Here is a 14,851-nt window from a genome sequence, read left to right on the forward strand (position 1 = left end):
CAAAAAGCATATATCTTCTGGTAAGTAAGTAAGTAAGTAATTTTATTAGCATAGTTACTTAAAACCATTGCTATACAAAATAAATTAAGAACAGGTATAGTAAAAATAAAATTCTAAATAAAATCAGAATAAAAGCAGTTGCATTTCCTTAGATCGACTGTACACACGACAGCTTCTTGAATATAAAAGTTTTTTTTAAAATTTTTTTAAAAAGATTGAGCACTTCATGTTAGTAGGATTATTTCTTCTCTCTCAGGTTCCTCATGAGGTCAATAATGTCAATCAACAAGCAATGTTAAGTCGATGATGCAGGGACCATTATAGATTAATTTTTGGCATCTTTTTACCCACTGCCTTCATAAATTTTACAAAGCTGCAATTCAAGCGAGGATCGTGGGAAGAAAAGCAAGCGAGAACTGACTTTCTTCGTGTGCGGATCCCTTGCTGGTTGAAGTGGTGTTTCAACAAGTGTTTTCGTTCATCGCGTAGTTTCTCACTAGAGCAGATCAGGTGCAGCATATCCTCTTACCCCAAACCACATAGCCGACATAGAGGATCAGCTTTTATTTTGATCCAGATTGGGAAGTTTTGAATGCAGGGGAGCAGGCCCAGTCTGTGCTTTAAAAAGCACATTTTGGCGAATTTAGAATATCCCTCACCAAAATAGCTCTGTGGTGCCTTCGTTGAGTACGAGTTTAGGGTCATCCAGCCATGCGTTATTTTAGAAAAGGGCTGCCTTGTCTTGAACCCATGATAGTTGTCTGATCGATTTTTTGACCAATTTTTTGAAGGTTGTGTGGTTTGCTGGGGTATCCCAGAGCTGCTCTAATCCCGTGTTCTTCAGGCTGTCCCGTAGGAACTTGGCTGCTGCTGAGGACGGGTGTTGAGCTAACTCCATCCACAGATGTTCATTTAATGTTCCTTGTTTCGATTTCCTCACTTTGTCCCAGTCTATCATATAGGCTCCCTGCCATGCCAAGATCTGTTGATCAATGCCAAGTTCAAGCCTAATTTGAGCTGGTGAGGTTTGCTTGGGCAGGCTGAAGAGGATTCTGTAAGCGGCTATTATTGTATTGTCAAGGATCTTGGCGTCTCTTCCTCTAAGCACCTCGCTCCCGTAGGTAATCGTTGGGAGAAGTTTAGCGCGGATTACTTGCGTCAAGGGCAAAAGAGATGGACCAGAGAGTTTGTTGTTTAAAGACTTCAGCGAAATTGTCAAAGATATCCCTTTCCCTCGAATGCTCGTTCTTTGGGCGGAAAACTGCCCTCCGTTGTCAATCTTCACTACTAGATATTTATATATTGGAGTGTCTCCGATTCTTATCTTTTCCCAGTACCATGATGTTGGCTTGCTTCTTTTCTTGCTGATGGTCATTGACTTGGTTTTCTCCAGATTTATTGTAAGCTCATTTTTACTTGAGTAGCATTGTGTTGCATTCAGGAGGTGCTGAAGTCCTACCTTGGTATAGCTTATAAGGACGATATCGTCTGCATAAAGTAGACAAGGTAGTTGCAGTCCTCCTAATTTGGGGGCGTGGGAGTTGCAGTCGTTTAAAATGGGGACAAGGTCGCTTAGGAACAGATTAAATGACACCGTGCACTTATTTGAGGGAAAAATGCAAGCATTTTCACAACAAAAAAACTAGCAGTCAAAGCTCCGTTGCAACCTTATCCCTCCCACTGCCGCACCCATTTACCATCTATTCTCCTCCAATCAGCAAACTACTACCCTTTTATAAACAGAGCGGTTTTCGATCATCTGTAGGGTAGCTTGTTGCTGGAACGTCTATGCTGAAGAATTTGTAATGCCATTTAGCGGGGGCACATACAATATTCAGATGCCTCTTCCAGAGATAATCCACCCGGGGGAGGAGGGGGGGGGGTATCACCAGGCTTTAAAACACAAATGTTCCTGCTTAATGTTACTTATAAGGTGTTTAATGCCCAACATGTCCCAGAGGAGACTACACCACTTAAAGATCGAAAGAGGGGATCCCTTTTCTTCCACCACATGGCTAGTGGCAATTTGGATGCTCCCAAACTGCTTCAAACGAACAGCTTATCATTATGTGACATACATTTAACCTCTGGCTGAGTCAAACTCAAATAACACAATACTGAGGTAAACGGCATGGGATTTATTTCCTTTTTATATAGATATCGAACATTTGTGGATGTAGGACCAGAGTTTCTCCCACTCTTTCAAAAATACCTCTCTACCCAATGTCCTGTCCCATTTGTTCTGATAAGCCCACTTATGATTTGGCTATTATTTATTAATGTTGCTTATAAGCCATTTCTGAGTCAAGAGCGTGGCCAGCACGTTCCCAAACTGCGTTTTTGTCTTTAGCAGTGGCTTGCTTACGTTCTGGACACATCACAAAGTGCCTTAGCTGAATATAATGCAGTCTTTCTGCCTTCGGTAATTTAAAGTCTAACTTGCATGGAGTGGAAATTGTAATCATCTCCTACTGAAAAATATTTACAATATATCTACATCCCCGTTCTCGCAATCTATGATAAAGCCCTCGATGTAGTGCGGATGAAAACTCTGAGGTGGGATTTATGGGAGTGTACGGTGATGGATATTAAGTCAGAAATCTATTCTTAGTCAAGGAGTCCCAGACATGTGTAGTGTTAACGGGAGCTCTAAAATAGGCATTACAGGGCCTTTGTGATTCACCTGTGTTATCTTAACCACAGTGCCACTACAGTATATAATACAAAAGAGAATACATAACAGGGCTTTGACCAAAGATCAACAAGTTCGCAGGTATGACACAAGACACCCACACTACCAGAATGAATGTTCATACATTATTTTTACCCCGCACCAGTAAGGAAATATATTAAGCTAGAGGCTTACTAGGTTGAGTGACTAAAAGAAAACCTCACTAGCTAATAGCAGAGGAGATTAAGGGCCATCGGAAATGCCTGAATCCAGCTAGAAAAAGGGTATGTACATAACATAGGTATTTTTTATCTGTAAAAGAATATTAGTTTCACATGAAAGACCCAAATTAACTGCTGGGCAAAATAATTAAAAATATCAATAGGAAGAGTAACTAAGTAATAGTATTACTGCTCCAAATAAAACATATGTTGTACAGTAATGGAAGGTCTTACTTAAACAGATTAATGATCACATATTATGGTCAGCAATGAGAATGGTACAACCTCTGATTACTTTAGTCAAACTATATCCAGAAATTAGCAAAGTAACCATCAGTCCTGCAAATGCAACACTGAATCAGGGGGCAAACCATATCCAGAAATTAGCAAAGTAATTATCAGTCCTGCAAATGGAACACTGAATCAGGGGGCAGGCTTCCCAGAGTATGAATGGTGGTTATCTCCTAGCTCAACAATACCTTCCAAAAAGGTCTTTCAGTCTTGCTGAAGACAGCCTCATCATTAATTAGGTACTGAATATTCAGAAAATTCCAAGTTAAAAAAAATCTGCAATCATGAAAATCTTACGCATAGTTTATATCAATGCAAGTAAATATATCCTAAGCCAATATCAATGAGCAATCAAAAAACGGGAACATACCTTGACTTTACATTCTGGGGCTTTGTGGTGGTTTCCATTATGAAGAGATGCTGGAGTAGCGTGTACATCTTTTTCAGGTCTGGTCACCTTCACTTCATTAAGGATTTCACCTCCAAAGTCACCCATGTGATACCTGTTAGGCACGTTTTTAGATACAAAAATTAGACATTTGAGCATAAGAAATACTGTTTTACTAATTATGCATACTGAAACAAAACCTAAAGAGAACCAGAAGTGCAACCTTATCAAAAGACAGGTTAGATGGATTCCGTAAGTCATGGTTATACCTTTTTTCAACAACTTCTAATGTTAAATGCAGCAATTCCCGCTTGGTCTTTTCTCGCCTCTTTATCATTTCTAAAATGGTTATGGCTCGACTGAACTCCCGGCGTAACTTTAACATCTTCTCGTAAGAGGCCTCATCATTCTTTCGATTCTGCAAAAAACACAATTAATAATTACTAGAAAACAAAAGAATAAACTTTATGGTGTTCCCATTGAAACAATACACTGCCTATTATCATGCCAAAAGGGGGTATGAAGGGTGGAGATGTAAAACAGCATATGCACAGCTAGTCTACAGGCAACCGAGAAGCTACACTTTCTGGACAAAAGCCTAATCTTTCCTTGAAGATTCATCCACTGAGTAATTTTAGCAAAAACATACAGCGAAGATTAGGTTGCTGCCCTAAAAATGTTTGCAATAGGCACTTTTCTCTGTAAGGTCACCAATACTCTGTTTGCTCTGTTGGAATGATTAGGAGGTCTCTAATGAGTTTAATATAGCGAGACTGTGAAATGAAAAGGCTATCTTAAGGCAATGGTGGATTTAGAAGCACTGTTGACAATCATAAAACACTATATGACAAATCTAATTGGTAAAAACTCTTTAGAGCTTTCCACAAATTTAGAATGTGCGAGCTCTCCAGCCAAAGAAAAAGGCATCTAGTCCGAAAGACCGGAAAATAAAATTTGTTGAATAAGAAAATAAGTTACTTACCTGTAACTACGGTTATCCAGCATTGGTATCTTTCATAGATTCATGAACTTGTAAGCATATATAATCACCATGAGAACAAAAGGCTCGTTCTAAGAGTTAGAAAGAGACTTGTCCTAATGGAAGAGGTGACGAAGCACCACCTGGCCCACAGCTGCGTTTGCATCTTGTGTGGATTAGAGGCAGTACTGCTACGTGAAGGTATGAGCGATCCTCCAGGTTGCAGTACGATAAATCTTTTACAGTCACTCCAACAAGAGGGCACCTGACGTGGAGAGAGCTTTCGTTCTTCGCTCCAAAGGCTTGTTAGCCCTGACGTGACAGAACTGTCTCGGTGCCGAAATCCCTCCTGCGATAGTGGCTTTCGTTATTGAAGTCCCTTCTCTGCCTTGACCGTAGGCCACTAGTAACTGATCAGTTTTCCAAATGTCTTTTGTTCTCTGAAGATAGAATTTAAGGCAACGCTTAATATCAAGAGTATGGAATGCTTGCTCTGTAGGCGGTGATAGTTGCAGGAAGAAGGAATGGAGTAGGACTGGCTCAGTAAGGTGGAATTGAGACCGTACTTCAGGAATAAATATAGGATTAGTCTTTAGAATCACAGCATCTTCCCTGAACTTTAGAAAAGGCTTCTTGATGGTGAAAGCTTGGATTTCACTCACCCTTCTGGCTGAGGAGATGGCCAGAAGAGCAACACTCCATTTTTAGGTACTCCAACACAGCTTTATGAATTGGTTCAAATGGTTTTTCATTAGTTGTGCCAGGAACACGTGGAGATTACATTCCGTGGGAGGTGCTTGCACCGGAGGAAAAGTGCAGAAAAGCACTTTCATAAAATGCTTTACCAAGCTTGAGGCACAAAGAGAGGGGTCTCTGGAAGCTTTTCTACAATGAGAGATGGAGGCTAGATGCACCTTGACTGAGACGAAAGCTAAACCAGATTTTGCCAAGGATAAGAGATATGTCAAAATCTGTTGCAGGAATGCTTGAAAAACACAGAACCTTTTCCATTTCAACTTGTTCGCTTTATTGGTACTTTCTGCTCTAGATTTCGCGATGATGCCTCTACATTCCGGAGAAGTGTTCATGTCTCTAAATTCCAGGAACTCGGGTGCTAGGCATGCAAGTGCAGAGACGCTGGATTCGGATGGCAAACCTTTACGTTGACCCTGGTCAGTAGGTGTGGGGGAGGAGGGGGGAAGAGGGGGACAGCTGCAGACGTACGTGCCTGGATTCTGAAAGATGAAGGAGTTCTGGAAACCAGTGTTGCCTCGGCCACCTGGGTGCAATTATTATCTAGTAGCAACTCTTGCGCTTCATTTTGGTCAACACTCTGAGGATCAATGGGAACGTCAGAAAGGCGTAGGCATATATCCCGGACCATCGCATCAAAAGAGCATTGCACTGAGACCCCGGCATAGGACAGGCATTTGGTATTGATGTCTGTAGCAAACAGGTCCAGCGCTGGTTTCCCACAAAGTGCAAATACTCCATCCAATTTGTATTGGCGGAGTTCCTATGCGGGGCAATTTGTGTGCAGCTCTGCTGAGAGCATCCTCTAGCGTGTTGTGCAAGCCTGGAACATGCTCAGCCCTGGGAGAAATTCCATGCTATGTTGTCCAGTCCATAGCTCTAGCGCTTCCTGTGAAAGCGTGAGAGATGTGGTTCCCCCTTCTTTATGTAGAACATACTGGTCGTATTGTCCGTACGGACCAGTACGGAGGCACCTGCTATCCTTGGAAGACAGGCTTGTAAAAAGAGGAATATAGCCTTCAGCTCCAGGCTGTTAATGTGCTTTAGTTTTTGAGAATTAGACAATTTGCCTTCAATTTGGAGGTCCTGCAAGTGTCCTCTCCAGCCTTCCATGGAGGCATCTGTTGTCAGGATGTTGTCTCGGATCCCCTGCAGGAAAGTGAGTCCCTTCGAAGGGTTTGGGCTGTGGTACCACCACTGCATTGCAGTGTTCATGGCTGGGATGACCTGAAAGATGTCTTCGCAGGATCCCGCCGTTTGCAACCAGAGGTCTCATCTTGAGCCTGGCTAGGGGGCACTAGGTATATTGCTGATGAGCACATTCCTAGGAGCCATTTGTACACCCTTACTGAAACTGACTTTTTTGAGATGGCCATAGCCAACTGGCGTAGACTGATTTGTCGCTCTTCGGATAGAAAGGCTTTGCAATGAACTGTATCCAACCTGGCTCCCAGAAATGGTGTTATTAGACAGGGAATAAATGAAGACTTTAAAGTTCACTGTCAATCCCAGCTGGTTGAACAAGTGACGCCAAGTGTCATGGTTCTTGTCGCTTGACTTGCTGTTGGTGTCTTCAGCAGCCAGTTGTCCAAGTAGGGGAATATTTGGTGACCTTGAGAATGTAGGACTGCAGCCACCCGGCGCGAGGTGCCGATTTGAGGCCGAAGGTAAGAGCCTTGAATTGATAGTGGGTACCAGCTACCATAACCTGAGGAATGAATTTTTGTTGCTTTCGGTGGATGGGGAAGTATGCGTCTCCCAAATCGAGGGCGGTCATGAAGTCTCCTTTGCTGAGCAATGCAGATCTCAGCCAGGGTTACCATCATGAATGTTTACTTACTCAGGAATTTATTTAACTTTCTGAGATTCAGTATGGGTCTCCACTCCCAGTCGTCTTTATTATTAAGAAAAAACGGGAATAGAAACCCTGACCCCTTTGCAGAGTTGGAACTTCCTCGATTGCTCCTTTTAAAAGCATGATGTTTGTCTCCTTGCGTAATAAGTGAAGACGAGGGGAAGAGGCTCCCTTGGGTGGAGTAGTTGGAGGTCTCTTCACAAACTCCAGAGTATGGCCAAAGACAATCTGACCCAGTACCCACTGGTCAGTTATGTTCTCTCACAGATGAAAGAAACTGGAAGTCTTTGCACCCACGGGAGGGGATATAGTGGGAGAAGTTAATCGTTTCCTTCCGTTATCTCTGCCCTGGACCGGTATTATTTTGCAGCCCCCATGACAAGAGAAGCCAGCCGTAGAAGACTGATGGTAGGTGGCAGGTTGGTAGGTTTGCCTGTATTGCGGTTGACAAGGTTGTGCCCTCTGATAACAGCCTCTGTATGTGGTAAAACCGCGTCCTTCTGCTCTTCTAAAAAGGAGCATTTCTGTACTGGAGGGTGCCCTGCTGTATCGGGGTCAGTCTTTATGGATAACAGCACCACGTCGATATGTTTGCCAAACAATGAGTCCCCGTTAAACACCATGTCCAGGATCTTTGTCTGGACTTCAGGTCTAAAGGTAGTGGCTTTCAACCATCCCTGGCGCCTCAACACTGCTGCACTTGCAAGCTGGCGAAAACCCATGTTGGTTATATCCATAGCACAGTCGATGATCTGAGAGGCTTCTAGCTCTTCCTCAAAGAGGATTTTACTAGCCTCCTGCTTCCTGTCTTCAGGGATGAGGCCTAGCATGAAGGCCATGTCAGACCACATCTGCCGATTTATGATCGTTATGGGTGATGATAGTCAAAGAGTTGGCTGCCCAGATGGTAATTGCAGCCATAGTGGAGGAATGCTTCCCCATAACATCCAGTCTACGCCCATCCTTATTAGGGGGAGTTGAGATCAGGGTGGCCGGGTTCTTTGATCTTCTTTGCGCTGCCTGTGAAATCTGGCCTCAGTGACCAGTCAGGCAGTAAGAGGAATCCTCTGGGGCACTGTATTTTTTTGTCAATGCGAGCGAGCACTGGCGATATCGTGGCCAGGGTTTTCATAATTTTCACTCCCTACTGCCAAACAATCAATTATCAGGATTGTCTGCCGAATGGATTTTCTAGCCTCCTCCTTGAAATCATACAGGAAACAATCTTTATGTTGCACAGCCATGGGAAGATGGACTCTGGTGGAAGAGCGTCCCCCCCGCCTCCACCTGGTATCCTCTGGAGGAGAGTCCAAGGATGATGTGACGGAGGAGAGGAAGTAGGTATGATGTAATCATCCCAGGGATCTGCAGGTGGGCAAGGACCTGGGATCTCACCCTCTCCTCGGTCCTCATCCGAAGAGGAAGTGTCGTCTACATCAGGTTCCTGTATTGTAAGGAGCGATACTGCTGGTGTCCCTGGTAAAGCCGGTGTTCCTGGGGGCTGCGGCTGAGGTGGTGGCGGTGGTGGCTCTATTTGGACATCTTGGGGATGAAACCTCTATCTATAGTCAGCCAGCATAGCCTAAAGATCTTTAATCAGAGATGGTAGTAAATGTGCCATCTGTTGGGTGAGGCTCGGGAGGAAAGCCATGGAGTTGGTAATGGCACGATGAAGCCAGATAGTATTGCTGCTCGTTTTTATAGTCCTCTTCCTCCTCTCGACACGTTACATTCAGATGGACTATAAGCAACTCCATATACTCCATCCTCAGACTCATGCAGGTCCAACAGATGTGAAGGGGGCAACAGGGAACCTTGCTAAATGCACACACATCCGGATGCAGAAATGTCTTCGATACTCAAGTAATGCTTACCATCATCGACAGTGGCATCGATGCTATCATAACCACTGATGGTGGAATGTCAGTCGTCGACGGTGCCGACACTACCAGTATTGTCGTCGACGGTATGATCGTAAACGTTGCCTTCACTGACTTCGACCGAGTCTTCGCCGACAGGATGGCCATCAATGGGAGAGACGTTGACAATAATGGTGTCAATGAGATTCTCGTTGGCGGTATCAGGACGGTGATGGCAACGGTCATCTTCGTTCCTGCCTTCAACTGAGCAGACTATGTCACACTGGTACTTTGTCTCTGTGCCACACAGAATCTGAGGAAGAGGCTCTATGATGTTCCTTTTACTTTCTCACAGGAGTTGAGGGAACTGATGACGTAGGCTCCGAGGAGACTTGGAGATGCTTCTCCTTTTTAGAGCTCTTGCTCTCCTGGGAGTGTTTGAGGTGTTTCCTGCCCTCTCCAGAGGTATCCTCATGGGATCCGACTCTCTTGTGAGGCCTGGATGATCCATCACTCTTCTTCAGATGATTTCTGTTGCTTCGTGAACTGGAGCCACAAAAGCAGCATCCCCTCTCTATCCCTCAGTCTTAGAAGAGAAGGTGCGACAGATTTTGCACTGTCTTAGCTCAAAGGGTGGGTGGCGTCAATAAATGCAGTCCTTGTGAGGATCGTCCACAAGAACCCTTTTCTTGCCCCAGGTCTTACATCGGCGGAAAAGGCCTTTTTAATCATCCATAATGAAGAAAAGATATCCAGGAATAAATTCCAGAGGTTTGAAGAAAGAGTAAAACTCAGGGAGACTCCCTTCACACATGACGTGGGGTGAAAATCTGAGGTAAGGGGCCTCTGCTAGGAGAGTTGTAGAGGGTGCTAGCAGCTTATTGGCTACATTCAACATTTGGTCCTTTAAGGAGGACATTGATAGGCTATTTAAAACATGGCTCAGGGCCATGATAGCCTATGGCATTATTTAATTACTGCTTAATTAGGTTACGTTGGGACTCCCATCGAGACGAAGGGGAATGATTTAAGCCTGTGAATCTATGAAAGATACCCCAACACTGGACAAAACTAAGTTCTGCCCATGGAATAACAAAGGGACTATTCGAAGGACAACTTTCGCTGTGATAGTACATCAGATTTTAAGTAGTTAGATATATACATAGACCCATCCAACCGATTAAGTATGGACAACTTCTGGAGATGGGTAGTATATAGGGTGACGAGATGACCCAGATTTCTCTGCAGACTCCCAGGTTATTACCATCTGTCCCGGTGTTCTAATACCTTTTATCCAAATTAAATACATGCCCCGGTATTGCAAGAAAGTTAAGGTGAGAATAAACACTACCCATAAGATGCTGCACATTTGTTCAATCTGTTTGCAGCATGATACAAAAGAAGCACCTGACTGCACAGCTGCTTCCCTTTCTCAGCCGCTGTCTGAGAAAAGACAGTTCTGTTTTGCTGAATGCAAAATGCATATCTCCGTTATTTGGGGTGAAGGGGGGGGGACAGTGTGCATGCAGCAGATAATATCACTTAGCTCAGCATCCCCACTGCACTGGATCACAGTTGTAGACCTTTCTTCACTGACCAACGTGTTGCAATGAGTCTTTGCCAAAACACACTAATTTGAAGTGGACCACAAAATTTACCTTTATTTTCTACTGTCTGATTTCCTGAAAAATACCAACATTTATGTGGAACCTGGTAAATTGTTAGGTCCAACAAAAACTGTGTAGCACTGCCCCTGAAACAGAGTGTTACCACAGTCCTATGCCAATCTGTGTTTTCAGTGCATCCCTCTGCTATTACTGCCCCATTGCAGTCTTTTTTTTTTTGGTCTGCAGCCGGTTCCGGTTCTTGGTGTACAAAATTTGGGGCCCCTAGGAGTGTACCGCAGAGTTCAACATACCAGTCAGACCAATCGGTGCGCTGCACTCACCAAAAGACTACTGACAACCTTCAAGTTGAACACATAGTTGTATAGTGTATAGGCCTTCCTACTATTTTATAAGGTAAGGACAGATTTTAAAATGAAGTGGAGTAAATTACATCAAGTATTGAGGAGAGAGAAAGCCCTTTTAAAAACAAGCATTGGCAAAGTCAACCGGTTTCGCGTATGCAAAATCTATTGGCTTTGTAAATGTTTTTTACATGGTGTACAGCAGCGCAAGTTTGCAACATAGTGTAAAAACAAAACAAGTGCTATGACGCAGCCAACGTTAACCACCACGTCATAGCACTTTTTTCAGTGTAAGCCATGTTGCACAGCAACTAGCTCTGCTGTGTGACATGTAATAAAAAAACAGTGGGGGGTGCAGGGTGGGGCACCAATTAGGAATGGGGGAAAGGTGGAAAAAAAATGGGGGTGGTGGGGAAACACAGGCGGGATGAAGGAGAATTATTTTTGGACGTGCGCGCAATAGGTGGGGATGTCTAAAAGCAACAAAGATTACCAGCAGGAGCCTGCGGCCAGTTAAAGTACACTTACCACAGGACCTGTATTTGGTCCATGCTACACGGCATGGATAAAGGGTCGCCCCAGGAGGAAGCGAAGGCAAGGAGGAAGTGCTGAACAATGGCATGGGTACAGAGAAGCCCCAGGAGGAAGCGAAGGCAAGGAGGAAGTGCTTAACAATGGTATGTAAAGAAACACAAATGACAAGGGAGCCAACCAAGTAGAGGTAAGTTTCTTTTATTTTTTTGGGGACAAAAAAATTGCTCTCGCAAGTGCGCTGTAAGAGAAACCTAAACATAACTAAAAAGTAAAAAAAAAAAAGGGGGGGGGGTCTGAAGCCAGAATGATTCTCGCCACTAGATGGCAGTAGTTTGTAAGTATGTGGCAAAGTTTTTTTGGCCTCGAAGGCCCCAAGTCTCGATGTCCTTAGAGAACAAGCGCTAAGCGAGACTTTAATGTCTTTTGCTGAAGACAAAGCTGTAGAACCAAAATATCAAGAAAGGACACAGAAAGGGTTCAACAAAACCATACGTACTACAGCAAAACTAGGAGCCTATTCAGTGTGCATCCAAACCTGTTGGCAGAACAAACACCAATTGAACACGGAGTCAGTGCCCATGCACAATGTGTGTCAAGAGGAGGAATCACACTACATTTCGTGCCTCAAAAAACCTTTTCGAAAAAAACCCTGTATACATCGGAACCCAACACTAGATGGCAGTCTCGTGCCAAGCATGTGCATCTTCAGCCACACACACTAGGGCTACGAACACACATGAAAAAGACACAAACACTTAGAAATTAAACAAGCGTGCTATAAACAATCCAACGTGTACGTGCTAGGGCATCTGTAGAAATATTTCAATTTCATACAAAGTAATCACAACTCACCTTTCGTGTCTGCATCTTCTCTGTTCTCCTTCGAAAAGCAACATATGGGTCACTGTTCGTAGAGCCATCCCGCTTTTCTTGCTTGATTAACGGAATTAGAGAAGGTCCCCTACAGTTCTTACGTTTTCTCATCCAGTAGTCATATACTGCTTTTATAAGAAAGTCATCTTCATTTAGCAGCAGCTTTGCTTCCTGAAGAGTTACAAGCTACAATCAAGAAAAACAGAAATACCTTCAGCATGTAAGAGCTTCGAATAGAACTCACTCTCAAGGTATTTACACTTTTGTTCAACAAAATTACTGGCATAAGATTATGGTAGCCAAAAACAATTTTAATTAATTGTATTTCATGCCCAATATTTATTGCATAGTGAGCACCTTTTGTAACAGTTCAGCGGACTAAGCACTTCACCACTAATTACAACATTTAATTAATCCACATCACCATGAGAATTAAGCTGCACCATATTGGCACTATAAGCATCCTTTCGGTTTTCAAATAATGTGAAGTACATGGTCATTACTCAAGTCCAGATAGGGCAGGAAATCCACCTCACTACATATTTTGCAGTAAACTGCATAAAGGGTCTTCCTGTTCAAAGCAGCATAGTCAGTATTGTGGTATAACGGAGATTTTGGTCTGACTTGGAATATCCTGTTCATAAATATTATTCATACAAGTCTATAAGCTTCAGCCATTTAAAACTAATTCTATAAATCATTTGTACATTTTCAGCTGACTTCATATCTGGAAGGACATGCCAGTCAAAGAATACACATTTTAAAATACATTTTGCTCGCTACCTATCAATAGATCATCAGAGAATATCCCACTCATTTGGGAAGACCATTATTGGATTAAATTAGTTAGGTGGATTAAATTAGTTAGGAAGTTAAAGCCTCTTATGAGGACTCCCAATGCCTGATCTAGTGATCCTGGAGGGCCAGGAGCAAGTGAACTCAAGAGACACTGTCAAGAGTTAGACTTGATACCCCGACGTCTTACAGTGCTGAGTCACAATCACTGACTGACAATCTTGAGACCTGACTTACCCAGACCATAGACCAGATCGCTCCATTTAAACAAATATGCCATCATCATGCTCGTCCAAAAGCACTTTGGTTTGTGATTTGAAAAGGATTTTACTAAAGAAAAGTAGCAATTGTAGTATTTTGCCTTACACAACTACTAAATAACTAAATACAAAAAAGCCTTCAAAGATCACCATGACCAGCTTCCTTGAAAAGCAAATTTCTCATCAATTTCAACAACACAATTGTTTAAACACATCAATCCTTTTCTCTTTCCTAAATGTAGCTCGTCCACTATTCAGTGCTGATGAGCTTTGTGACTCGTTAGTAGGCTTTTTCTCACAAAATATCAACACGATCTGTTCAAGCTTTTCAGCGAATAGCAGATTTGATTACTGTTAAGCCAGATTCAGGACTCCTTCATAAAACACATTAATGATCCAGTCCTTTAAAATGTACTCTGACACAATTAAAGATCTAGTTCAACTAATGAAATAGAGCTCCCTTATGAAGTCTGTCCTACCTGGCTCATTCATGAAGGACTGGATAGATATTGTCCAGCAACTCCTGCCCTAAGCAATGCTTAGTTAAGACAGCACTAAGGCAGATAGGAAGCATGAGGTAGCCTCGCCTACATTAAAAAAGTGCTCCAGGGACTATTATTCTAGGTAATTATCAACTCATTTCCCTATTGCTAGTTGCTTCACAAATTCTTGATAGATTTATCATCATTACGCCTTTTCTAAAGCAAATCTCAATTCATAACTACGCTCTGTGGGGCTTCAGACCACTACACAGTATAGAATATGCCTTGTTATATATCATGGATGAGTTGCAGTCGATGCTTTAAGGCAGCGTTGGTTCTTCTTGATCTCTCTGCCACTTAATACATTTACCTACAACACTTTACTAACTCTACTTCAAGAGACTGGGATTACAAATACTGTCCTTGTTTTGACTGCCTTATTAACCACACAAAAGGCAAGCAGGAAAAATCCCCCCCGATTATTCTACAACTGCATTACATGGAGTAACTCAAAGATCAATTTGCTTAGATGTTTAACTTGGTCAGATCTAAGAGAAATTTAAACACAGTCTCTATTCTCTTGCCCTCTGAATAAGAGAAAGCTTCAAAACTTAATATAAAGCCTATATACCACGACTTAGGATGCAATCGACTGGATGAGATAGCGAGGTTTCGCCCGATAGCATTCTGGCGTAGACTATGGACCACTCCTGAGCAATCACATTATGCTACAGCACTTAAGGATGTCTGGGAAGCAGATACCACATGTAAGATCATCTGGCTACAAAAGGTCAAAAGCACACTGGCCAATATGGGCTTGAGACATCTAAGGGATGATCCAGTAGGCCAACTGTTCCCCTCCAAAAGGGAAATGAAAGAGCTCTATTGGTCCAAGATTGTCATGAATAGTACACGAACCAT

At 42.9% G+C, this 14,851-nt stretch overlaps 1 protein-coding gene across 1 annotated transcript in view; it reads right to left on the reverse strand.

The window, feature by feature from the left end:
* Positions 1-14,851, reverse strand: part of EPC2 (enhancer of polycomb 2) — a 199,578-nt gene that overhangs the window by 37,513 nt on the left and 147,214 nt on the right. Inside the window, exons 4-6 of the mRNA XM_085645610.1 lie at positions 12,373-12,579; positions 3,841-3,989; positions 3,554-3,686 (exon numbers count right to left, since the gene is read on the reverse strand). Of these exons, the coding sequence (XP_085501736.1) occupies positions 3,554-3,686; positions 3,841-3,989; positions 12,373-12,579 (489 nt within the window). The remainder of the gene's footprint in view (positions 1-3,553; positions 3,687-3,840; positions 3,990-12,372; positions 12,580-14,851) is intronic.

This window comes from Triturus cristatus, chromosome 3_1 (genome assembly GCF_964204655.1).
Source record: "Triturus cristatus chromosome 3_1, aTriCri1.1, whole genome shotgun sequence".
NCBI lineage: Eukaryota > Metazoa > Chordata > Amphibia > Caudata > Salamandridae > Triturus > Triturus cristatus.